Source organism: Magallana gigas, chromosome 2 (genome assembly GCF_963853765.1).
Source record: "Magallana gigas chromosome 2, xbMagGiga1.1, whole genome shotgun sequence".
NCBI lineage: Eukaryota > Metazoa > Mollusca > Bivalvia > Ostreida > Ostreidae > Magallana > Magallana gigas.
Genome location: NC_088854.1, coordinates 20,618,076 through 20,644,720, shown reverse-complemented (window position 1 = coordinate 20,644,720; position 26,645 = coordinate 20,618,076). Strand labels below are relative to the sequence as shown.

The 26,645-nt window shown below is 33.3% G+C and overlaps 1 protein-coding gene across 3 annotated transcripts; it reads left to right on the top strand.

The window, feature by feature from the left end:
• Positions 1 to 1,029: 1,029 nt before the first annotated feature.
• On the top strand, positions 1,030 to 26,645 carry LOC105332471 (A disintegrin and metalloproteinase with thrombospondin motifs 6). Of its 3 annotated transcripts, none has more exons than XM_066075522.1 (21): positions 1,030 to 1,192; positions 2,100 to 2,317; positions 3,994 to 4,068; positions 4,175 to 4,322; positions 4,427 to 4,541; positions 4,972 to 5,065; positions 5,241 to 5,318; positions 5,502 to 5,653; positions 5,932 to 6,075; positions 6,158 to 6,313; positions 9,192 to 9,333; positions 9,882 to 10,001; positions 10,234 to 10,285; positions 10,961 to 11,122; positions 15,747 to 15,907; positions 19,181 to 19,274; positions 19,817 to 19,950; positions 20,055 to 20,119; positions 20,897 to 21,069; positions 24,432 to 24,534; positions 24,697 to 25,056. In XM_066075522.1, the coding sequence occupies exons 1-21, from the start codon at positions 1,084 to 1,086 to the stop codon at positions 24,755 to 24,757; spliced, it is 2,556 nt and encodes an 851-aa protein (XP_065931594.1). In that variant the 5' UTR covers positions 1,030 to 1,083; the 3' UTR covers positions 24,758 to 25,056. The 3 variants fall into 3 exon arrangements, with proteins under 3 accessions (XP_065931594.1, XP_065931593.1, XP_065931592.1); XM_066075521.1 differs by lacking the exon at positions 24,697 to 25,056 and adding an exon at positions 26,020 to 26,645 and having other exon boundaries at positions 1,031 to 1,192; positions 19,820 to 19,950; XM_066075520.1 differs by lacking the exon at positions 24,697 to 25,056 and adding an exon at positions 26,020 to 26,645 and having other exon boundaries at positions 1,031 to 1,192.

Here is a 26,645-nt window from a genome sequence, read left to right as displayed (position 1 = left end):
AACATTCTTTATACGATATAAAATAATTTTTTAGCCAATCAGAAAGCGCGTTACAACCAGAATTAAATTATAAACAATATAAAAAAATCTCATAACTGTATTATCCTAGAATGCGCAAAAACTTGCCCAATGAAAACTAAAGTCGGCCTCCTTAATGTAGGTAAATGTATGCATAAAATGTCAACATATCGTAAATGATTATAAAAAAACATGTATCAAGTAAGATAGATAAAATTAAAAAAAAAACCAATTCAAATATTTTTTGTGTGTTTTAGACTATAATATTGCTGATTATCTCTGTGTACAGCAAGTAATATAGTCTCCAAGGATGTGACCTCAAATAAATCCTTCTTCTGTAGTGATTAAATGCATTGACTCATGTACTTAGTCTGGTATATTAATGTAATGTGTGAAATGTAATCTAGTACATGTATATCTACATGACGCTGTCCACTTTATTGTAAGTTGCAGTGGTCCATTCTTTTAATGAGCTTAAAAGTTTAGATACAAATCAAAGATTAATACAGCAATTTAAGTTATAATCTGATAGATGGTATTATTTAAAGGAAAAATAATATTTGTGTATTGGAGATTAAATATGTTCACAAATAGAAAAAATAAAATAAATACGATCTCATGGACAATGTGAATGAAGTTAGAATGTATCGGTTCATGAATCAAGATCTTTGTAATGACATAGAAAAAACGTAAGAATAGTCTTCATGTAGTTACATTAACTGTTATCTTTGACAATGTGATAGTTGGAAACCGAATGCGTCCACCTTAACTCTGAAAATATTCTTAGGGTATAAAAATGCACTCCTGTATATATTTATTACAATAGTCGCATGAATTATATTTGTTCTTTTTTTTCGTGAATACCAACGAAACATTTTTTAATCATGAAAACAAATAAGATTTTATTTCCAAAGTTTATGTTTTCTGAATTTGTAATAATCAAAACGACTAAATGACGAAAATCCGCCTACCAATGTCGTTGGAGTGATCATCGAACGTCGTACAGTCATTGGTTACGTCCTGGTCAATAGTTGTACGATATACAAGTGATTTTACGATTGTACGATGGATGGTCTGTACATTTTGTTGATTTTTGTTTTCACATCAGTGGAGTTATTTTTGACACAGGGACTTCGTCTCCCACTTCCGAAAGATATTGAGGGCGAAGAAATCGGTAAGAGATTTGGGTATATCATACCTGGCAGTGCACACATACCTTGCTACTAGTAATTCAGCAATTGTTTGAATGTGCGAATCTGCATTCATTAGAAAATAGCTAATGTTGATGTTTACTTATTACGCAGGGTATGTGTTAATACACTAGGTTTAATTCTTTCATAAAAATATTTCCAGTCATTTGTTAGTTCCTCCATTTGTTTACTCCAATAATAATGTTAGATAACATGTTTGTGAATTCCTAAAAGGATAAGTTTGGGTTAATGACTTTCTCTGTACTACTGTATTTGAACGCATTTTTATGATTTTAAATTTCAATAAACACATCTGTCGATGAAGTACAATTCAAATCGGTGAAAGGGAAAAAAAATCAAGAATTTTCATTGATAAATCCTGTGTTTCTACCCGGAGAATTCCACAGGAACGAAAACAAACATCGTACCGAGACTCAAAATGGGAAATGTTTACCTCTGCTCCATTCGAAAGTATTCGGGACACCTCTCACAATTTGTTAATGCTATCTGTGGGGTACTTTCATGTCTTTTGCAATGCAAAATCCCATTATACTTTCTATTTTTCATTGTTTATTGAAACCTGAAGTAGAAGAGGGAGTACTGTTTAAAAACAGTTACCAGTAATCTGGACTTTTTCATTCTAGTGAGTGGATGTAGTTTTGGGGCTAAGGTATTAATGATTATCGAGAACATTTATACATTTTACCTTATATATGTATATAAGCCTAATGACAATCCACTCTAAAGCAATGACATTCTTATAACACGTTTATATCTTATAGTTTATTCAAAGATGAGATAATTATGATTATTGTTATCAATAATAAATGAATTAACCATTGTACATTGTTATCATTAATGCGTTGTCTATTTCTCAAAATATGGTTTCAGGAGAGGTCGTTGTATACATTAGAGAAGATGGCGCGCGATATCGACGTTCAGCGGACGGAGTGACGGTTCCCGCCAAAAATATGGAAATCGTATTCACACTCAATGAAAGTCTGGTTGACTTACATTTAAAAAGAAATGAAGAAATTTCAGCAAATGTGCCAATTTATACAATGAATCGACAAGGAACTGTTGAGGCTGAGCACATACAGGATAGAAATGTACGTTTTATACAAAAGTTCATGTACAGTATATTTTACATCTAAGAGTTATATAGCCATGATAAATTGTCTATGTTATGGACAATATATTAACTAAGTAGAATTGTATAAAGAGAGCAACTTAAAACTCAATATTAACATGAGGCCTATGTACAGTTTATGTAGCTGCAATAATGTAGCCCTCTCCCGATTTTTTTTTTTTTTTTGGGAGAGGGCTACAACTCCATAGGATCTCCGTAATGGTGCAAGTGCGGGAGTGATTCACTCCCGCAACGATTTCGTCTCAAATCGTTTATAAATTACAATAACATTTGCATTTCTTAGCTGAACTCAAACGTTGTAGATGTCTATGGCATAACTTAATCCAAAAATATCAAGTATAGTCCATATATCGGTTACTTTTCGTGTATGTCAACAACGAAAGTTGAATTTGTCCGCCATGTCTACTGACCTTGACCGGTTTTATTTTGGGACAGCCAATCAGAATTCAGGAGCGGATCTTGAACTGAATATAGGAATTCCCCTATTATAAACATAATTAACGCGGTAAATATGAATTTTCCATTATATACCATTTCCTTAAATGATGTTTTAGTGATATAACGAGGTAAGATCAATTATTTACACTGACATTCACGTTATCAAGCCCATCAAAACTCCAAGCGTACATCCCATAAAATCACGCGAGAACTGTCATGGCTGCTGAAAAAGACGACTGGTAAACATGCTGATGTGTTTTATCTGGTTTTGATTTATATACGATTAATTTGTTCAACCTGAATTAAAAAATCATTTTATCTCAAGGAAGACAAATATAAAATCGATCTTTTCAGACCGAAGTCAGCCGCATTAAAAACTTAATTTTGCACCATTACGGAGATCCTGTGGAATTGTAGCCCTCTCCAGTAAACATCAGATATAAAAAATCGGAGAGGGCTACATTATTGCAGCTAAGTTTATGATGGTATAGTTAAGAAGGCATTTCACCTCTATGTACACATAAGGATTCAACCAGTCAGAGTATGTAATATAGTAAGTGCATTACATACACATCTCGTGTTCTGTGGAAGCTTTTACAAATGTATTATATTTATTCAAAGCATTAATTCTGCATCAATGTTCTTTTAATCAAAAAGATGATATAATTTAAAGAGCCATGTTCACGAATTTGGTCACTTTTATTCTTCTAATTATGTTGTTTACAATGCTGGAGTAATGCATTTCTAACGATTGGCCAACATTTGAGATCGAGTCCTGGAGTTATGAGCCAGATACAGAACTTACAATTCCTAGTTATGTAAACAAGTCTCGTGCCGTGTTTTTGTTTACATTAGTTAAATATACTGGTGAAAATTCTTTTCCAAGCTGATTTGTCTGTCTGCCAGTTCATTTATGAAAAAATGAACAGTTCCTAGCGTTTATTATATTCATTTTATGTCTAAACTTAGAATTTATTTTCAACATTTAAAATGTAAACAAAAACATGACCTGAGCTTTGTTTACATAACAAAAAATTGCATAACTGCATAACTGGACGACTGACGCTCAAATTATGGTTGACCATTAGTAATGCCATACTGAATCATTGTCAAAATTAAAAACGAAAAAAATAAAATTTGACCATATTGTGACCATGTCCCTTTGAACAAAATATTAGACCTTGTTGATTGTTTCAGAATGTTTTCTTCTATCAAGATGAGCAAAGATTCGCAGCTTTTTATGTGGAGACCGCGGGCTCATCCAACTGCCTCGTAAGTAAATGAGAAAAGATTAAAGTAAACTACCCTGCTCAAAGCTAAATTTTAATTGAAATTACCAGCAATATACAGTTTAACTTTTATATTTCATCATAAAAAGTTCGGTAGCTTTGAAGATCACAACAACGAATTCTTCCTGGAACCAAAAGACCTTGACTGCATGGAATCAACTAACAACAACCAATCAGTTTTCAGAGTTCTGAAAATCAAGCATGAGGGATTTCAGTACTCTGACAATATCAAAATGGGTACAATAACATACTAAATTCAATTTTCTCTGTAAAAAGTAAAAGATCGTATTCTTAGGATCATAAATTATTCGGCTGAAAAAGAATATATTTTTTCTTCCCAGAAAACCGGACTTATCAGCCGTCAACCGATGAAAACGGGTACTTGGACGTGAAGCGCTCAGTGGCAGAGTACAAGATAGAAATGCTGCTCATTATTGACTATTCTATATACAATTAGTGAGTACAACCCAGTCTTAATTAGTTGATCATAGTGTTATTTATTGTACGAAAAATAACAATATACTGAGTATGACCTTTAAAATACACAATTTTTGTAGTTAACTATCTACCATTTAATAAAGTAACACAAGTTGGATTTGTAAATATTCACTAAGTTTTGGTTTATGAAGCACAAGACAGATGCTGCTCATAATTGACTATTCCATATACAATTAAATTGTAGAAGTACACATGTCTTGGCTATAATATGATATCAAACAGTTCATTTGATAACCAAAAATATATCTAGAGTATACAAGACACCACACGCCTTTCAGAACAAAGCGGTCTATGGTTCTGTAATTCAGTATTTGCCAAAAACTTAAAGTTACCCACAAGCTGCATACGTAAACTGCATTAACTTTATTTCACTTTTTTTTGGTAAAAGTTGGTTCACACAGAGCACCGGCTCCAGCACTGCGGCGAAGGACACGGACGCCAAGTACAACATCAGACAGTACTACGCCTGGGTCATCAACGGGGTCTGATTAGGCGATAGTTACTTTGTCACTTTTTTTCAGTCTTTTCTAATTCTTGTATTTTCTATATACATATAATAGTATGATTGAACATACAAGTTTTCTCGATGGCACATTTATAAGTACATAACAAGTTCCTCTGCGTTACATTTAATTTATATTATTTTTTATGTAACAGATGGATGTGAGATACAAAAACATCCAGTCCTCAGCATACACCATTTCAATTCTGTTTGGAGGAATCTTCATCGCTGATGTATGTCATCATGTTTTGATTTCTATCACATATATTGTTCTCCTAATCAACCTTAAATACAATAAACAATCTATAGACGTATTCAAAGAGCAAAGAAACAAGTAAAATCATTATTGCACTAGGATTGGTTTTTTATGCAAAATCGATACGCACATTTGATTTATAATAATTACTCATTTGTAGACTGTTGAAAAATCTAGCTTTACTGAACCGTTTAAAGATTCCTCGAGTCCGAGACCCGGAGTGGAGGCTAGTCCAGTGTTAAACAACGTCACAAAATGGGTACAGAATACTGCTGGTCTCCCGGCACACGACCACGCGATGATGTTTACAAGGTTTCATACTTTGCAATTTAATCTCTATGCCTTTCAATAAAAGAAAATGATTGTAATGTTTAATCATATAAAAAAGCTTAAATTTACTCACCCTTAGGTGATATTTAAAAAGTCTAGAATCCAGCCATGATGTTTAAAAGGTCCCAGTTTGAAGATTTTTTTGTTATCAATACACCATTACGTTATTAATAAAATGGTAATAATTAAAAGGAAGGCTTTGTTAATGAAAAAATAAATAGTTATCATTGTAAGATAGGCTAAACTTTGCTCACTATTAGGTACGACCTGAAAAGTCAAGGATCCAGCAGCACTAAAGGCTTGGCTTGGGTAGCAGTGGTCTGTGAATCGCAAAGTGTTTCTATCGTTGAGGACGACTTCAACTTTGTTATACTGACGGTCGCTGCACATGAATTGGGTCACAGGTAAAAACTGATTCAGTGAAAACTGATTATTAAAATTGGAAATCTGCACCTTTTCTAATGTACTATTCTCGATTGTTTAAAGCCTGAGTGCATCTCATGACGGAGACGGCAATGGTTGTTCGGGTAATGACGCTTACATAATGGCTGCTAGTGTTGGTGTTCCTGTAAATACAAACCCTTGGAAATTTTCAACATGTTCGATCAATTACTTCACCACCTATATCGCCAGCTTAATCTCGTAAGTTGGGAAACGCCACGGAGAACAACTGCTATAATATGCTAATGATTATTCTCAATTTAGAAATGCTATAGGACATAGAAGGTCCTGTCAAATAAGGGTTATGAAGAATAATAATGAATCTTTAAGATTTTTGATTCATACGAATAAAAGATACTTTTTAAGTAAATTATAAAATACTCGTAACCATTTAAAGAAATGTTTTATTAAAAAAAAATTTGAAGTGATGTTTCATGTTCATTTATATACAGGTACCTAAAAAGTATTTAACTTAAAGAATAAAATCAACCATGAAATTTGAAAACTCATAAGATTTAAATCTAAATTTAACAAGTTTGTTCGATTTATGTACTTCGGTGCTAGTTCCGTTTTTAGCTCACCTGAGTTGAAAGCTCAAGTGAGCTATTCTGATCACAGTCTGTCCGTCTGTCTGTCCGTCTGTCCGTCTGTAAACTTTTCACATTTTGAACTTCTTCTCTAAAACCACTTAACCAAATTCAACCAAATTTGGCTCAAAGCATTCTTATGGAAACATGAATATAAATTGCAGAAATGAAAGAAAACTTTTCATTGAAGGCGGAGAAAACTTCAAAACTGTAAAAATGGTAATGCATTGCAATGCATTTTAAAAAATCTTCTTTTCAAGAACTACTGAGGCAAATTCAACGTAATTAAGCATGAATAATCCTTATGGAAAGGAAAATATAAATTGCAAAAATTATGGGTTAATTCTGTTTCAGATCTGAGTTATTACGAAAATAATAAGAAAGAAAAGGCGTGTTGCATCCATGAGTCTTGGTAAAATGGGTAGGCATGACCGGGCCAGGGCAAAACAAAAGATTGACAGTTATTAATCTGCCAATCTCATTAAAATTTCAAGATATTTACTGACCAGTATATTTGTATTCGCTGTAAATATTGCTGCAAAATAATGCGTAATTTGAATTGACGATTGCCGATCTGCCCCGGCATTTATTTTGCCCCGGCCCGGGTTTGCTTACCCATTTTACCAAGACTCGTATTCCATAATTATAAAACGAGGTTGACAATGATGAATTTGTTTGTTGTGCAACAGTTCGTGTACGAAGGGAATCTTTGAAACATGCAAAAATACATTGGTGTCGATTTTGTGAAGTAAATTGAGGCTAAATATTTCAATGCGTTGACAGTTTTCACATACGACGGTGGTGTTAGCTTGTTGTGATTTTCGTTTCGTTTTCATTTATGCTTTGCGTTAACCTGGGAACTGTCGCTTGTATTTCCTGATTTTTACGTATCAAATCAAACAGAGACTTCGGTAAATCAAACAGTTTACAGTTTACCTGCGCAAATTAAACAACATCTGATGTATTAAGAAAGAACTAAAATGCAATTCATTCAGGCTATCGGTAATTTGGTATCATCTTTTGCATAATGGTAGAATAATGCAATATGTTTTGTTGAGATGCTCGGAATTTTCTCGAGTCTATTCAGTTTAAATAAAGTTTAATATCGCTGACGGAAATATGTACGTATATACATGTATATGATTCATTTTGAAAAATAAATTGTGTTCTTTATTTGTTATAGTGCATGTTTCTTGTGTTTAATTGTTTACAATTTCTATTTACTTACCATATCTGAGTGTTAAGCTTCGAATTATAAGCAAGATACAGAGATTTGCTCACAATTCTATATTTGTACACAGATCTAAGGCCATTCATTTTTTTCCATTTTAAATGCCGAATAGGAAATACCAAATTAAAAATCTTAAGCTGAATGTAATAAACTCATGTGAACAAAATATGACTCAAACCTAGCAAAAGTTTGAGCTCATCTTGCTTATAATTCTACGACTGACGCTGAAATTTTGGTTGATCATTAGAAATTCTATATGAATTAGAGTATGTTAAATACTTGTACACAAAAAAATTAAAGAATGATATTCTGTATATAACTACTCTCTGGGGCCCCCTCTTTATACAATGAATAATGTGAAATGTGAGTAAATAAAAATGACATTGTTAAAACAGTTTCCATAGTTCTGACACATTTCTGTTGCGGGGATAAAAGAATTATCGCTATTCCTAAGAAAATATTATAGCGGAAAATTATCCTGGTTTGTAGCCATTTGTTATTTTTGAATAAAAATGAAAATAATGGGTATGGGCCATAGTAAATTAGAGTGATGTGCCTGTCAATACGGTAACATTGATTTTTATAGCTTTTTAACATGTCACGTGACAACATTTTTCATTCCAGTGTATTCATCAATCAAGTGTGAGTAAAGTTATTAAAGTCACGAGTTAACGCGAGGTAAACAACAGTCATTTAATTATAATGGAGAAGACAAATTAAATTGTTGAATATTTTTAATTTGAGAAATTGAGCGCATTGAAGTGCAATTTCCTACTTCACATATATACATGTAGGATTTGTTTTGATAAAATACAATAACTATTATATTAAAAAAAATACAATAACTAGTAAGTAGTTGAGGAAGAAAATGTACCTATATGCTCTCTTACATGTATATTTTGATCGCTTTAGTAAGTGGGGGAGGGGGGGGGGCAGAACGAAAATACAGGGAATTAGAAGTTATATAACAGTGTACTCCTACCAAATATTTAGTTCTATATCTTGCGTAGGATTTTCTTATTCTGTGTAAAAACAGTATTTCATGAAGGTACAATGTCAAAGATTACGTGTATGCAAAAATAAGTGTAAAATTCGAATACTTTACAATATTTATTTTTTTGTTATTCTACCGAGGGCCATATGGCACAATATCTTTTGAACGCCCATTGTTGCTCAGGTGAGCGATGTGGCCCCATGGACCTCTTGTTTAAAGCTTGTATTTGTAAGTAAAGTGCATATATCTTTATCATTGATACATTAGAAAGGGGTCGAATTGTATGACGTCATTGAGTTCAAACTTTGACCCGACGGCTCTGAAACAGTTCACCAGTTTACCAGGTCAAGTCTATGACGTTGATGCCCTCTGTAAACATCTTATGGGCCCTCAATCATCGTTTTGCAAAGTAAGTCATGCGTTTTCAACATCCTAAAATTTACTGGTTTATTTCTCTGAAGTCTAAAATAATAGTGTATCTCCTGACAATCATCTATCTAAATTAATATATGATAACTCAGCTTGCAGATTACCATGAAACCACAGGTGCTTGAGGATAAGACCGACCCTCTATTCCCACCCCCAAGTATTGACTTTACCTCTTTTTTCATTAGATTATCCTTTTTGGGATCTAAGATGAGAAATTTCTCCTTACAATAATTTAATAATAGAAAAGAGTAAAAACCCGGGGGAGGAGTCTATAAGTCGGGACAGGGATTGCTCATGTCATCAAACACCTGTGTCATAAGCGCATTAAACCAAACTTAAAATTAGATTCATACAGAGCTTTGAATATAAAGGTAAATATTCCAATTAAAAATATTTTCTGTACCGAAAAATATTTGTTAATAAAAACATTTCCAATTCAACAGTTGTAAGTGAGGGGATATCTAGGGTGAGGTTTGCTAATTATTTACACTGCCCTTTTTAAATGGAATAAAACCTTCATTCAAACAGTTTCCATACAAAGGAGATTACACAACTCTGTGTCTCTCTCTGTGGTGTTACAAGACGGATGGTAGCGGGGGTTGTTCCGGTTTCACTGGAGTGGACGGTCTCCAATGCGGAAATAAGAAGGTACTTACTAGACGTCGTTACATAACGTGTAATAATCGAGCTAAACCTTAATGAAAATATATCTCATCAAAATGAATTGATAAAAGAAAATCACAATGAATTTTTTTGTTTGTATTTATCAATAACTTGACTGGAAAATGCTTTGTTACAAATGTAACAGTGTTGTCATTTTCAGGTCCCTTTTGTAGATGGTCATTTTCTGATGGTCTGTAATTTTTCGTTTGTGATTTAGAGGTGCCAGACGGGAGTGTGTACCTATGATGTTTGCGCTCCACAAAAAGATGGCAAGTTTTTACAATAATGCTATAGCAGAAAAAGTATATTAAAGGACTTTCTAGAGGGTTAAAAGTAAATTTTGACTGAAACATTACCTAAAACATTACAAATACTTTTTTTAAGAGGCATGGTCACGATTTTGGTTAAAAATTATTTTTCCGTTTTTAATGTTTACAATGCTTCGGTAAGTATTATGTAATGGTCAACCAAAATTTGAGTGTCAGTCGTCGTGTAATAAGTGAGATACAGAGCTTACAATTCTTTATCATGTAAACAAATCTTTGTTTACGTTTTTACGTCAAAATTCCAGTTTAGACCCAATATCAATGTGATAAAAGGAAGGTACTATTCATTTATGCTTTGAACAAGTTAGAATAGAGAGAAAAATCAGCTTTAAAAAGAACGTTTACTGGTAATTATATTGAACCAAATAAATGTAAACAAAAACAGGACACGAGCCTTGTTTACGAAACAAAGAATTGTGAGCTCTGTATCTTGCTTATTGTAACTCTACAACTGACACTCAAGTTTTGGTTGATCATTAGAAATGCATTTCTAAAGCATTATAAACATTAAAAATAGAGAAATGAAATTTCACCTGAAATCGTGACCATGTCCCTTTAAAACTTCAAATCCTTTGAAACTATTTTATATTTTGAAGAAGTTCAACGTTAATTTTACAGAATCCTGTTTATTTGGAGATGACACTGGTACTGTAGTCACCTTTAACACTGGCGTAACGAAGACATGTGCTGATGTTCCGTCAGAACCCTCCTTATGCTACTATGAGAGTGTCCACAAAGGCTGCTGCCAGACATGCCCTCGATATCACACTGGCAGAGCAGGTGAGTACAATTTGTAAGAGGGTCTTATTACTCTCCAGCAATATAAAGACAATACATGTATGTTAAATACAGGATCTTATTACTTTCAAGTAATCTTTTAATTATGAAAATGACTTTTATTTTCTCTCTTTTATTCGGTTTCCTTCTTTAGGAATTGTGAATACGATAATAACGTATCTCTTTGATTTGGTTTCTTTCTTTAGGATGTGAATGATAACGTATCTCTTTGATTTGGTTTCTATCTTTAGGATGTGAATACATGATAACGTATCTCTTTGATTTGGTTTCTATCTTTAGGATGTGAATACTAATGTGGCTGTCTATCATATCTTTTTCATGAAAGTCATACTTAACAAATTAATCTGTGCACCAACACTTATGTTATTGATATGCAAAGTTTTAGTCCATTTTATGAAACGGTATTTTTGTTACCCCTTTTTAAAAACAACATGTTTTGTCACCACGGCGCACGGTCACGTTCAAAACATGACGTCAAGATTAAAGGCGTACAGTTTATAGATATACCCCATCTTTATATCACGATTAGCCTCTTGTGTCTTTAACCTTACATGTATACCCAAAGGGGTAACAAAAATACCGTTATATGTAAGGTTAAAGACACAAGAGGCTAATCGTGATATAAAGATTGTTATCGTACATGATAACGTGTCTCTTTGATTTGGTTTCTTTCTTTAGGATGTTAATGATAACACGTCTCTTTGATTTGGTTTCTTTCTTTAGGATGTGAACACATGATAATACGAAAGCCGAGAAGGATCATTCGAGATTCGAGATTCGAAATACGAAATTCGAAATACGAGATTCGAGATTCGAAATTCGAGATTCAATATCTAAATTAACCAATCAAATCATGGATCTGAAACCTGTATCCTAGCAACATCAAACTGTTCTAAATAAAGATCATTCGTACATGCTTTTTCCTACAAATAAATGTCTTAATAGCTCTTATATAGTGGTTATAAAATGGTTAAATTAACATTGATGAATTAACCCCACACAGTATAAACAATTTAATTAGAAATAACACTGTTGGCTTTGCGAATCTAAGTGGTTTTGTTTGCCCTGTATGCATTTCCCCCCGAACAATTTTAACCCGAAGTGTATTCGCCCCAACTGTGTAAAAATCGGCTCGCGAAGAAAGATCTGTTTAATCTAAATGTTTTAGCTATGAAACGAAACTCAATGAAATAATCGACATGTCAAAATATAGGTTATGATAAAGTTTTAAACCATAGAAGATATAATGATTTACAACCTCAAAGACAAAAATCCAGATAAGAATAGTGTATTGTAGGGTATGGCAATGCCATTGTCGATATGAGAGAGAGAGAGAGAGAGAGAGAGAGAGAGAGAGAGAGAGAGAGAGAGAGAGAGAGAGAGAGAGAGAGAGAGAGACAGACAGACAGACAGACAGACAGACAGACAGACACAGAGAGAGTTTTGTAGTGTCAAATTCAGTTTGATTTAGAATTCGAAATTGATTTAATTTGTTACAAGCATATATAGACAATAAATAAACCTCTAAAACGAGAAAAGAGAGGAGGTAGCTAGGGTAGGGCAGACCAACTAGCAAGCTTTAATTCTAACGGTGTTAGCGCACCTGTGATTTACATCGACTCTCTCTCTCTCTCTCTCTCTCTCTCTCTCTCTCTCTCTCTCTTATCACCTAGCATTTCCTTTTCCGTGAGGGGGTTTGGGGTATTTGTGATGTCTTACATTAGCTAGCGAAAATGATAAAAAACATGAAATTTTCTTTAAATTGTGTGGATGTTGTACGCCAATAATCTGTTCATTTCAAGAGGGGGGGGGGGGGGGCTATATAGTCCTAATTAATTTGTCAGTTATTCTGTCCCCACTTTGTTTTCCCTTCGTTTTCCAGGGGTTTTTTTATTTGGCTCGGCAAATTAATATAAAACTTTCTGTGTAGCTCCATAACGATGCACTGTAGATAAATTATGAGTAGTTTTACTTTTGATAAACAGGTACATATCCGTACTTGATTTTTAATTTGACTCTTATAATCGGATTTAATATTCCAATAATTATAGGGTAGGAAAGAGTAGACGGGACTTTTTTGCGCATATCCTACTGTACCATTCATTCAACACAGGTATTAGCACTCATCGAGTTCGACTTGCTTTCCTTTTCTTTCATCCACTGGATTTAAAGCTATTAATTTTTGAAAATATTTTGAATTTATGGCCTGATTATATATAAATTAGAGCTGCGCTGGTGCATATATTTACCCAAATGGACCAAAATATAACCAAATGAATCTAAAAATTTTGACAAAATTAGTTTTAAACGTACGACTCTTTATCACTTCTAATCGGGTATGTCCTTTAGAAAAATCTTGAACCACACACATTTTAGCAAATAAAACGGCAATTGTTTCATTTTTTAAGGGGAGGGAGGTGGTGCCGGTAAATGACATGTATTGCTTGTGGCAGTTGTGCTATACTCTCATTTGTTATAATAGGTACTACTACATATTGATATAAAATGAAAGTTTCCAATTACACTGTACATAGCTTCTATCACGCATTTTGACCCGTGCGATAGTTTAAAACAATTTTCAAAGCATTTAATGTAATTCAACCGATCATTTTTGAAATTTAATTTTCTGGATCCCCGCCTGATACGTCCGCCTTCTTGTATACTAGTACGAGTATTAGAATTACATGTACGTTGACCACATTAACTTAATCGGCTATGTTATGGGACGATAACATTTTTTATCAATGTTTTTGCAGGATATGTAACAAATAACAGCCTATTTGTGGGTTTTTGAACTGATTATTTGAGATAATTTGCCGCCATCTTTTATGCATTCCACACACCACTCACAGTTTCTTTATTTGGTGTTCTGTGTGTATGGCGACAAATTGGTAAATTTGCACCACTCACCCCTTGTAGCTTCATCCTGATTACATTTTATCTGGCTAAGTGTAATGTAGTAGTATAATTATTAAATACACACATCTTTGTTTGCAGTGCTTATTTACATCTTTAGAGATTTACTTACAAAAAAAGTAAACATTTGTATGACTTATATGTAATTATTGTCAATTTTGGTGCGGTGGGGGGTAGGGGGTAGGAAACTACAGAGAAACTTAACTTGGCTGTGAAACATATGCTTTTATTCTTTCTTGTTGATATATCAATGAATGAATTATAACAAAATATATGTACAACAATTAATTTTGAAATATTCATGCACAATCAAATAAAAAGTTTTACTGTTCTCTGCACAAGAAATCGGCAATGTCAACAAATTGGCACCCTATCATCCCTACCTTTAATTGTAGAGAGTAGGTATCATTCTATATTGAAAACAATTCCAAAAGTAAGACTCATAATAAGTTGTTTACTGAGGAAAAGGAAAAAAAAATTGTATTTATTAATAATTCCGTGTGATGTGATAATATCTCAATGATTTGTTTATAATCATAGTACTAGTGTATCACTGTATGCATACATAAAAACGATAAGTAATGCTTATATTTATTAGTGAAACAGGACAGATTATTTATATTTAGATTATTTAGATACATGTACTAATCTTCATGCGGGGATCTAGAAAGGAGGGGGTCAGGGGATCTGGACCCCCTCCTCGGGAAAATTGGAGCTTATTAAATTTACATAGTAAATTTTTTTAAAATTGGCCTAGGACCCCCTACAGAAAAAATTAGCTACGCTTATGAAGTTCTCTACCATAACCGCATTTTTACACAAAAGGGGTGAATAAACCCGGGTTTTAAACTATTACTGGTGGTGAAATACCTTAGGGTTCAAACGCATCAGGTGGAAATGCATCAGGGCAAACAAAATCACTTAGATCCGCGAAGCACACTGCATTATTACTAGTCTACTTAGATATTCTGTGTAAAAGTAAATACAAATAATTATTTAGTTAGGTAGGGAGAAGTGAACATAGCATTTATTTGTATATAAGAGCATGTACGTATGATTTTTATTTAGAACAGTTTGATGTCGCTAGGATACATATTTTCAGATCCTTGATTTGATTGGTTAATTTAGATATTGAATCTCGAATTTCGAATCTCGAATCTCGTATTTCGAATCTCGTATTTCGAATCTCGAATCTCGAATGATCCTTCTCGGCTTTCGTATGATAACGTATCTCTTTGATTTGGTTTCTTTCTTTAGGATGTGAATGATAACAAGTCTCTTTGATTTGGTTTCTTTCTTTAGGATGTGAATACATGATAACGTATCTCTTTGATTTGGTTTCCTTCTTTAGGATGTGCATACATGATAACGTATCTCTTTGATTTGGTTTCTTTCTTTAGGATGTGAATACATGATAACGTATCTCTTTGATTTGGTTTCTTTCTTTAGGATGTGAATGATAACAAGTCTCTTTGATTTGGTTTCTTTCTTTAGGATGTGAATACATGATAACGTATCTCTTTGATTTGGTTTCCTTCTTTAGGATGTGCATACATGATAACGTATCTCTTTGATTTGGTTTCTTTCTTTAGGATGTGAATACATGATAACGTATCTCTTTGATTTGGTTTCTTTCTTTAGGATGTGAATACATGATAACGTATCTCTTTGATTTGGTTTTTTTCTTTAGGATGTGAATACGGCGATAGGGTATCTGGTTGTACATCGGGGCACTGTCCCAAGTATAAAGATACACAGTGTTGTGGACTTTGTTATTCTGGACCAGTCATCACTACAACGACGGTACAGGCCGAGGACACGAACCCTTGTCAAAACTATACCCTCAAAACGGTATGCTGCATTCAAGAATTAAGTTATCAAACTTCAAAATTTACTGTTACCTGATCAAACTAAGATTATTTAAAACTTTTCAGTTAGACCTTATTTTACAAAGATAGTAATTACGTAAATAATAGTATTAAACCGTGGCCAAAACCTAAAAATCTGATAAATATGACATCAAATTGATAGATTCAGACTTACTGCGGGTGTCATATACGAAATGTGACATTGGTGTCTCGTGTATTGAAGGCTCCTTATAAAATCAACTAACAGTCAGATGGCCGTAATTAGGTATGATTTGCAATCTCTTTTTACAACTTCGTTGCAAAGTATGTAAAGCGTTTGTTTGTAATTGGTTGTTTGGTATCAATAGAAAGGAGATTACGTATGGAACCAGATCTTTGTCAGAATTCGATCTATGAAGTAGCGACTTTGACAGTAGTTTTTATGTTTACACCGCTTTAGTATACTGGGGGTCATTTTCTGGTATTTTAAATCAGTAGCTAAACTGGCACAAACAATTCCGACAAATATTTTGAAATACCCGAAAATTAGGAGGGTTAAAAATGCATGAATTAGGTTTACATTTCATAGGTTTTGTAAAATAAACATTACAGTTCTTGAAGCAAATAAATAAAATTACCGATTTATCATCATATATTTATAGCATAAATGAAAAGTATAGCTTTTATTGTAACATAAAATAAAACTAAAAATCAATGGCGGATAGATATGTTTGACTAATTTTATTGCCAATTCCATTCCCAGGAACTGTGATACAGACTATATCAATTAAGCAATTATCTCACCTTGTCAGATACTGGTTTCTCACACAGTTTTTCAATTCTAATTTTAAATTGTAAATGTTGTCAAAACGTGAACAAACTGCAAGTTGCAAATGACTGAAAGTCATCTTGATCAATAGTCAGGAGCATTTTAAATGCAAAGCAAATTGAGAAATTCCAAACATCAAATTAAAAATAAATCACCACTTGCCCACTGTGCCACGTGGCCTTTACTGACCCCCCCCCCCCTCCATCCCTTCCGGCCCCAACCACCATTATGAAACAACGCAAAAATTGTGTTCTTTTACAACGTAATGGGAGTAGCAGAATGAGAGGCATGGAATGTTCTTCTGTGGTTCACTAAGATTCCTAATTGTATATACATGTAATTTCTTCAACTCATTTATAATTAATACTTGACCTCGATTATCAATTGTTGGCCTTGTACCGACAAAGATAATTTGTTTTGGAATTACATATCTATTTGGTATTTAGTAATTCCGGAGAGGTCTTTTTTTATTAAAACTATTAATAGCTTCATTTTAAAGCTACATATCATATACATGTAACAGTTCACATTTCGAATTAAGATGCCCGAACAAGTCTTTAGATGTGACGCGGTATACGTGACGCGGTATACCCTAATTGGTTTTTAGCACAAGTCCTTTTAAAATCTTGTTAGGACAATAAAGTTTTCATGCGAATTGTTAAATTAACTTAAAGATAAAACAAAAGCTTGAGATTAATACAAATCACGACATTTGGAAAATACACCCGATTCAATAGTTATTTGATTTATTCATTTAGTTACACCTGGGTTTTGCATGCGTTTAAGTGCGGACACAAAAAACCTGAATAACAACTACCTTAAGCTGCAGAACTGCACGTAGCTGTATATTTATTTCACGCTAAAAATGCGCACGGTTTTTGACATATTAAAATAACGGAAGACCTTATTGTTTTCGTACTTATTCTTATTATCATCATTTGCCCCACCACAAATTTTGTGCACGCGATATCTCGAAAACTATTCCACCAATTCCAACCATTATTTTACTCAGATGATTGGAACTGGTCAGATTTTTTTTGTTTTTAGAATAGTTATTTTTAGAAATTTCCTACAAAATCAGGAAAAAGGGGCTGGCTTCTTTATCTAGGGACCGAACGACTTGTAAAGTCTATTAAAAATAACTTTAAAAAACTGCGTGATGCATACTGCATGTCATGTACAAGCACAGTTGCGAATTGTAACAATACATGTAACTATCTGTATCATTGCTTTTAGACAAGTTTATAACGTAATTGGGAATTTTTAGGGGTCAAAGTCCTTAATTTTTGACGCATAATATCTAGAGGAGAAGACATTTTTTGCTAAGCATTGTAGAAGAAAAAGTTTGCATTTATAATTCTAACCGATTCCTGAAATTGAAACATCAAAGTCCGTACCCACGTCCCTATTAGGAATCTACAGGGCTGGTCCCTAGGTATTCAATTTTTATCTCAAAAAATTAACAAGTTCAGTTGTGGTGTAAGGACAAAAAATGTTAGCATTCTTAAAACCTTTGGTATGACACTATATTCAAGAGAAAGGGACTGGCTCCTTTATGTAGGGAGCGAGGGACTCGTACAGTCTTTTACAGATTACTTTAGAACGATCAAGATTTTGAATGCAATATAGAAGCAAAGTTGTATATTGTAACAATACCTTTCTGGAAACTATCATTGCCGCGGCGTTTTCTACGTAACTAGGAATATTTAGGTGAGATGCACTCAGTTTTAAAAGCCGTATGTTAAAAAGGAAAAAAACTCTTTGTTGTGCATGTTAAAAAGAATGGTTATCCTATATATTATCTGAAAATTGTGGGTAATGTTAGTACTTTTATTGGTATTACATCGTATCTTTTAAAACAAATTGGACAGAAGACCACTGGTTACTCGCAACGAGATCGTATCTAATTTAGACACATGTATACATGTATATTCTGTAAAAAAGAATAACCCGCACAGATTTCCCCCTGCTTTGCTACTTTTGATTTACCTCAAACGTTTCCTAAACACCATAACCGACCTCGAAAAGTGATCAAAAAATGTGTGACATGGTTTTAAGTGTTTGATTAGAATCACGGTTGCTAAATGTATATATAAATGATTGGGTCATGCGGTAGCGCAGTACTCTAAGCTCGCTCGCTAGTGAAGTGATAACAGAATTGGTAATGTTTTGGACTACAGTGATCATGAATTGGGTCACTCAAATGAAGAAGCAAGTAATAAATTTGCCTGCATGATAATAATGTTGTGTTACTTGTGTTTGGGCGTAATCAAAGAACCGCTAGCTATAGCGAGCAGCGTTCTTATGTTATGTTTGTTTTGTTATTCCTTTAGCACGCACTTCTTTAATTTTATATTTGTACGACTTCCTTTGCTCCATGTATATAACTAGCAAAGACAAGACACATGACAGAATTATAAGTGAATATATCTTTTTATTACTTTAAAGTCAACGGCGGCAACATTCACAGGTATTACAGATTCACCAATAAGCAACATTTCCTCAACCGCCAACACGAAAACAATGTCCTCAACATCGACAGGTATGATATCTTTGTCCACAACAAAATGGTATGTCAACAACACATACAGTAAAATATCAAAAATATGAAACAACATCCACAATATTTACTGTTTAACAAGACTTTGGGGACAACATACAGGAATATTTTATCGTATTGACACTTAAAGCAATATGTTGCAAAATGTCAGAGTCAGAGTTTCATAAAGCGAGAATTTTGACGCCAAGAAACAAATGCACCCAAGATTCATTTGATATGTGTTTTATAACGCTTTTTAAATTAATGATTACCTGTACATGTATCATTATCATCTTAATTCAAAGAAGTTTTTGTTTTTAATTTAACAGTTTCTTATATAAGAGAATCACAAATATAGAATCTGATTTATAATGCAACGAGAAAAAATTCAAGGTATTATATAAATAGATATGGATAAACATTTACAAAAAAAGCAAGCATCGTCAAGAAAGCATCGTCAATATCAACCGACTGAAGTCTTTAATTGACTTGAAACGATACTACATGTACATTCTTGAATGTGAATGTTTTATTTCCAACTTTAGTAGATAAAACTACGATGATCACCATATCAAACGAAGTAACATTCAAGTTTGTTTTGCGGATGGATATTATTGTTGCAGAAGATCTTTCTAATAGCACTCAATATTATATTGTTAAGGACAAAGCACAGTATGCAGTAAGTAGTATTTACTGATTATTAATACGCGTTTCATTCATAGGATTATTAAAACTACACCAAAATCTGATTGTAAGACACTGACGTTTTGGTTCGTTTTACAGTTGACTGATCTCTACAGAAAAAGACTTGGAAACAGCTTCAAAAGTTGCAGCGTAACAAATCTACGGTATTTAACTTGATAAAAAAAATTACAGTAAATTTAAGAATAAGACTGATCACTTGCAATTGTTGTCAGTCGTCTGTCTGTCTGTCCTCCACATAAATCTAACCAAACTTGCCCAAAGTTCTCTTATTTTTTGGAAAGGTAATTCTGAATTATTAAATAAAGGGCGCAGCCCTTATCAAAAGAGTGGTAATCACGGAACAGTTACAATGGGGAATGTGCCTTTAGAGATAACAACTTTAAAAACAACTGCACTAGAAACTCCAGTTTTAGCATCAAGAATTTTATCTATCAAAAACAATCAATTTAAACTGCCATCCCAAGATGAATAATGAGGCCTCAATAAGAGGTTCGAATTTCAAAACAGAAACATGTAGAATTTTTTTTATTCAAGAATTACAATGCCACAATTTGTAAGAGCACTATGCATGCATACATTTTCAGATAGTGTGGGTTTAAAGGATGAGGTATATGGTGATAAGAGTGATTAGATGATGTATAATTTAGTTTAATCTTAGATATGCAGTTAAAATATTTGTAAGTTAAACAACATTTTAGGCAAGTTTCATACAAAACCTGTTGTTCAGGTGAGCAGTATGGCACATGGACCATTTTTTCAATAGTTGCAAGAAACAAAATGATTGATCAAAAGAAAAGTTTTTTCAGATCAAATTGAATATTGTTTCTAGTACTAGTATATAGAAAAACAGACAAGGAAATTTCTAATAAACCAAATTTCTGCACAAATCAGTTCCATTTTTGCTATCATTTTAATTGTAGAAAAGGAAGTCTCGTCGTCGATTATAGAGTGTTCACTAAGAATAGTCCGTCCGCTACAGAGAACATGCTTTCAATTAACCAGGATATTTTGACTGGCAAAGCTAACGTGACGTACGACGGCAAAGATGCCCCAGTGTCATCTATGTCTTTCTTTGATTCATCAGGAAAAGCCGGTATAGATATAAATATTTATACATGTAAATCAAAACTAGTTATAAATCAAATAAGACATTTTCTGTGTTATCACATATTGATTTTCTTTAAGATTATTGTAATGGTTTACATGCATATTTCTACGAAAGCCGAGAAGGATCATTCGAGATTCGAGATTCGAAATACGAGATTCGAAATACGAGATTCGAGATTCGAAATTCGAGATTCAATATCTAAATTAACCAATCAAATCAAGGATCTGAAAATATGTATCCTAGCGACATCAAACTGCTCTAAATAAAAATCATACGTACATGCTCTTATATACAAATAAATGCTATGTTCACTTCTCCCTACCTAACTAAATAATTATTTGTATTTACTTTTACACAGAATATCTAAGTAGACTAGTAATATTGCAGTGTGCGTTGCGGATCTAAGTGATTTTGTTTGCCCTGGTGCATTTCCACCTGATGCGTTTGAACCCTAAGGTATTTCACCACCAGTAATAGTTTAAAACCCGGGTTTATTCACCCCTTTTGTGTAAAAATGCGGTTATGGTAGAGAACTTCGTAAGCGGAGTTAATTTTTTCTGTAGGGGGTCCTTGGCCAATTTTAAAAAAATTTACTATGTAAATTTAATAAGCTCCAATTTTCCCGAGGAGGGGTCCAGATCCCCTGACCCCCTCCTTTCTAGATCCGCGCATGAAGATTAGTACATGTATCTAAATAATCTAAATATAAATAATCTGTCCTGTTTCACTAATAAATATAAGCATTACTAATCGTTTTTATGTATGCATACAGTGATACACTAGTACTATGATTATAAACAAATCATTGAGATATTATCACATCATACGGAATTATTAATAAATACATTTTTTTTCCTTTTCCTCAGTAAACAACTTATTATGAGTCTTACTTTTGGAATTGTTTTCAATATAGAAGGATACCTACTCTCTACAATTAAAGGTAGGGATGATAGGGTGCCAATTTGTTCACATTGCCGATTTCTTGTGCAGAGAACAGTAAAACCTTTTATTTGATTGTGCATGAATATTTCAAAATTAATTGTTGTACATATATTTTGTTATAATTCATTCATTAATATATCAACAAGAAAGAATAAAAGCATATGTTTCACAGCCAAGTTAAGTTTCTCTGTAGTTTCCTATCCCCCTACCCCCACCGCACCAAAATTGACAATAATTACATATAAGTCATACAAATGTTTACTTTTATTGTAAGTAAATCTCTAAAGATGTAAATAAGCACTGCAAACAAAGATGTGTGTATTTAATATACTACTACATTACACTTAGCCAGATAAAATGTAATCAGGATGAAGCTACAAGGGGTGAGTGGTGCAAATTTACCAATTTGTCGCCATACACACAGAACACCAAATAAAGAAACTGTGAGTGGTGTGTGGAATGCATAAAAGATGGCGGCAAATTATCTCCAATAATCAGTGCAAAAACCCACAAATAGACTGTTATTTGTTACATATCCTGCAAAAACATTGATAAAAAATGTTATCGTCCCATAACATAGCCGATTAAGTTAATGTGTACATATGGTCAACGTACATGTAATTCTAATATACAAGAAGGCGGACGTATCAGGCGGGGATCCAGAAAATTAAATTTCAAAAATGATCGGTTGAATTACATTAAATGCTTTGAAAATTGTTTTAAACTATCGCACGGGTCAAAATGCGTGATAGAAGCTATGTACAGTGTAATTGGAAACTTTCATTTTATATCAATATGTAGTATTACCTATTATAACAAATGAGAGTATAGCACAACTGCCACAAGCAATACATGTCCTTTACCGGCACCACCTCCCTCCCCATAAAAAAATGAAACAGTTGTCGTTTATTTGCTAAAATGTGTGTGGTTCAAGATTTTTCTAAAGGACATACCCGATTAGAATTGAAAAAGAGTCGTACGTTTAAAACTAATTTTTATATTAATTTGCCGAGCCAAATAAAAAAAACCCTGGAAAACGAAGAGAAAACAAAGTGGGGACAGAATAACTGACAAATAAATTAGGACTATATAGCCCCCCCCCCCCTCTTGAAATGTATATACTGAAAACAGATTATTGGCGTACAACATCCACACACAATTTAAAGAAAATTTCATGTTTTTTTTATCATTTTCGCTAGCTAATGTAAGACATCACCCAAACCCCCTCACGGAAAAGGAAATGCTAGGTGATGAGAGAGAGAGAGGGAGAGAGAGAGAGAGAGAGAGAGAGAGAGAGAGAGAGAGAGAGAGAGAGAGAGAGAGACAGACAGACAGACAGAGAGAGAGAGAGAGAGAGAGTCGATGTAAATCACAGGTGCTCTAACACCGTTAAAATTAAAGCTTGCTAGTTGGTCTGCCCTACCCTAGCTACCTCCTCTCTTTTCTCGCTTTAGAGGCTTAATTATTGTCTATATATGCTTGTAACAAATCAAATCAATTTCAAATTCTAAATCAAACAGAATTTGACACTTCAAAACTCTCTCTATGTCTGTCTGTCTGTCTGTCTGTCTCTCTCTCTCTCTCTCTCTCTCTCTCTCTCTCTCTCTCATATCGACAATGGCATTGCCATACCCTACAATACACTATTCTTATCTGGATTTTTGTCTTTGAGGTTGTAAATCATTATATCTTCTATGGTTTAAAACTTTATCATAACCTATATTTTGACATGTCGATTATTTCATTGAGTTTCGTTTCATAGCTAAAACATTTAGATTAAACAGATCTTTCTACGCGAGCCGATTTTTACACAGTTGGGGCGAATACACTTCGGGTTAAAATTGTTCTGGGGGAAATACATACAGGGCAAACAAAACCACTTAGATTCGCAAAGCCAACGGTGTTATTTCTAATTTAATTGTTTATACCGTGTGGGGTTAATTCATCAATGTTGATTTAACCATTTTATAACCACTATATAAGAGCTATTAAGACATTTATTTGTAGGAAAGAGCATGTACGAATGATCTTTATTTAGAACAGTTTGATGTTGCTAGGATACAGGTTTCAGATCCATGATTTGATTGGTTAATTTAGATATTGAATCTCGAATTTCGAATCTCGAATCTCGTATTTCGAATCTCGTATTTCGAATCTCGAATCTCGAATGATCCTTCTCGGCTTTCGTATATTTCAACAATGCTACATTTTCTATTGTCTATAGATCGACATGCAAAGTAAAGTAAAAGGAATACTCTATAACCAAAATTTAAAATGGTTAAAAGCCACACTTTTTTTAAAGTGAATTATTTTTCTTTAGAAAAAGTCGTAATTACTCGATATGTTTCGGTATCAAGTAATATGCCACCTAGTGTTAATGAATCGCAATGGCTTTTCTATTTCAGTGAATTTGACTAGTACGACCACTGCCTGTGCACTGTTGGAGGCCAGTAAGCCATGTCAGTCAGGGTCAGAGTGTGTGGAAGAAGGGAATGGGCCAGTATGTCGGTAAGTGTGTTGATCCTAAAAAGACTAATCTAAGCACCAGTTTGCTTGTAAATAGAAATGTAGTCGTAAATAATACAAAAAGTTATTTCCATAGATATATTAGAAGAAATATGTGATCATACTTAATATAAAAATTAATTCACTGAGATTCTTTTCGTGTAGTGCTGTGTCCACAGAAAAAGGAAGCGGTAAAAGAAATCCAAATTATTTACAACAAATATAATTATCTCTTTAACATATAATGTAATAATATTTGAATATTCTTCTTACAAATATTCACTTTTTATAGACTTCAGTTTTGACAAATTTCATGTACTTTTTGGGAGTTGATTCTAATCAACTCTCCCATGCAATCACTCTGGCAACCGAAAGTGAAACAGTATTTGGACCTAAGCACAAATCACCACCGCTGACAAGACTTTGTGCTTGAAAATAATAGAAAAATTCGATGTAATGTATGCTAAAGCATTGTTTTTCAAGGAAACTTATCTATAAACACTTGGGAAATAGTCAGATTTTATAGAATGCGAACAAATTAGATATTTTTGTAGTCTCATGTATTCCTACGCCAGAGTTTAATATAGTCTCGTTCAACCAAACGCTCGGCTGTCTCCGTAAATCTCCGACAAGCAGAGAGGCTCTCTTGCTTGTTGGAGATTAATAGAGACAGCCGCACGTCTGGTTGAACGAGACTAAAGTTCAATTATCAATAGTGCTTTTATCCAAACAATTTTTAAAAAATTTTCGATTACTAATACATAGTTTAAAACCCATCTATAAATATTACACAACACGATTCATATCATATGAGGTTTCTCGAAATTCTCGTCAGAAAAGTCAAAATCCATATTATAAAAAGTGCGTAATTCAAATACAGACTAGAAACTAATTGCCATGCAAGATAATAAATGATAATCGATAAAATCAACCCCCGTCAGTACTTCAGTACTTTGATTCTCTCTGTTATCTCAACGTATTGATTTTCATTTTTCTTTTATTAATAATGCATTTAGAATTGTAACAGTAAAGCCAATATGTACATGTATCAACATAACGATAAGTCGATTTAAATACAATGCTTACAATTCAACATAGTTAATGGGTGCTATGTATAAAAAAGAGCAGACAATGGTTAAATATTGTAAATTGTGTAAAGAGAAGCACAAAACAATAACATCTACCTCTTTCATGCGCGGATCCAGAAAATTTTTCCAGGGGGGGTCCGAAGGATAATTGTGTTCGCCAGGGGGGGTCCGAGGCATATTTTCGCGATAATTTTACTATGTAAATTTAATAAATTTTCATTTTCCAGGGGGGGTCGGGACCCCCCCGACCCCCCCTCTAGATCCGCGCATGTCTTTTGTACATGTACAGTAGAGACAACTTGAAAAAAAAATGAATTTTGCGTGAGATTTGTGCTTGCATGATTATCGAAATTTAAATGATCATTTAATACCGATATGACAGTAAACTATTGTCTTTCAGATTTACTACTGATGATGGCGGTAATTATTGGTGCTGCAATAGTGTTCGTTGTCATAGTGGCTGTTATCATGTACTTCGTGTGTAGAAGAAAAGAAACTGGACAGAAACCACAAGAGGGAAGCTTGCCATATTAAAGAGACATGTATTAAAATGTGTATGGATGAAAAAAAATCACTTGAAAAAAAATGTTTGATTGTAAAATGTCAAGTGTATATACTAGACTAAGTATTGTGTTAAGGTTTACGAATACATCCGATTAAACAACTTATTAATAACACGTCTGTTTTAAAAAAAAAGGAAAGTTGTTTGTAATATAATCAACTTTACATCAATCAATGCTTGGAGCGATTATAGATCTGTGAAGAAATTTCATACTCAATGTTATTATACATATTTATTTTCTGTATGATTTGCAAACAACAACTATATCATGTTAAGTTGTCAAATCAGAAATACATTGCATTCTATGTGTTCAAAATTGCTATTTCATGTTTATAATACTTTATTGTTTTAACTTTGTTAAAAAAAATGCAAAACCATTTTGCTGATTGATTTTTTTAAAAAATTTAGTTAAAACTTTGCAATACAAGACACATCTTCACAACATCAAGGTTTTGTGATTACGG

Excerpts from the sequence above, each read along its gene's own strand:
- LOC105332471 (XM_066075520.1), top strand. The coding sequence starts at position 1,084 with ATGGATGGTCTGTACATTTTGTTGATTTTTGTTTTCACATCAGTGGAG. Across the intron at positions 5,066-5,240 it reads ACGCCTGGGTCATCAACGGG|ATGGATGTGAGATACAAAAA; the intron begins GTCTGATTAGGC and ends TTTATGTAACAG. Across the intron at positions 6,076-6,157 it reads GCACATGAATTGGGTCACAG|CCTGAGTGCATCTCATGACG; the intron begins GTAAAAACTGAT and ends GATTGTTTAAAG.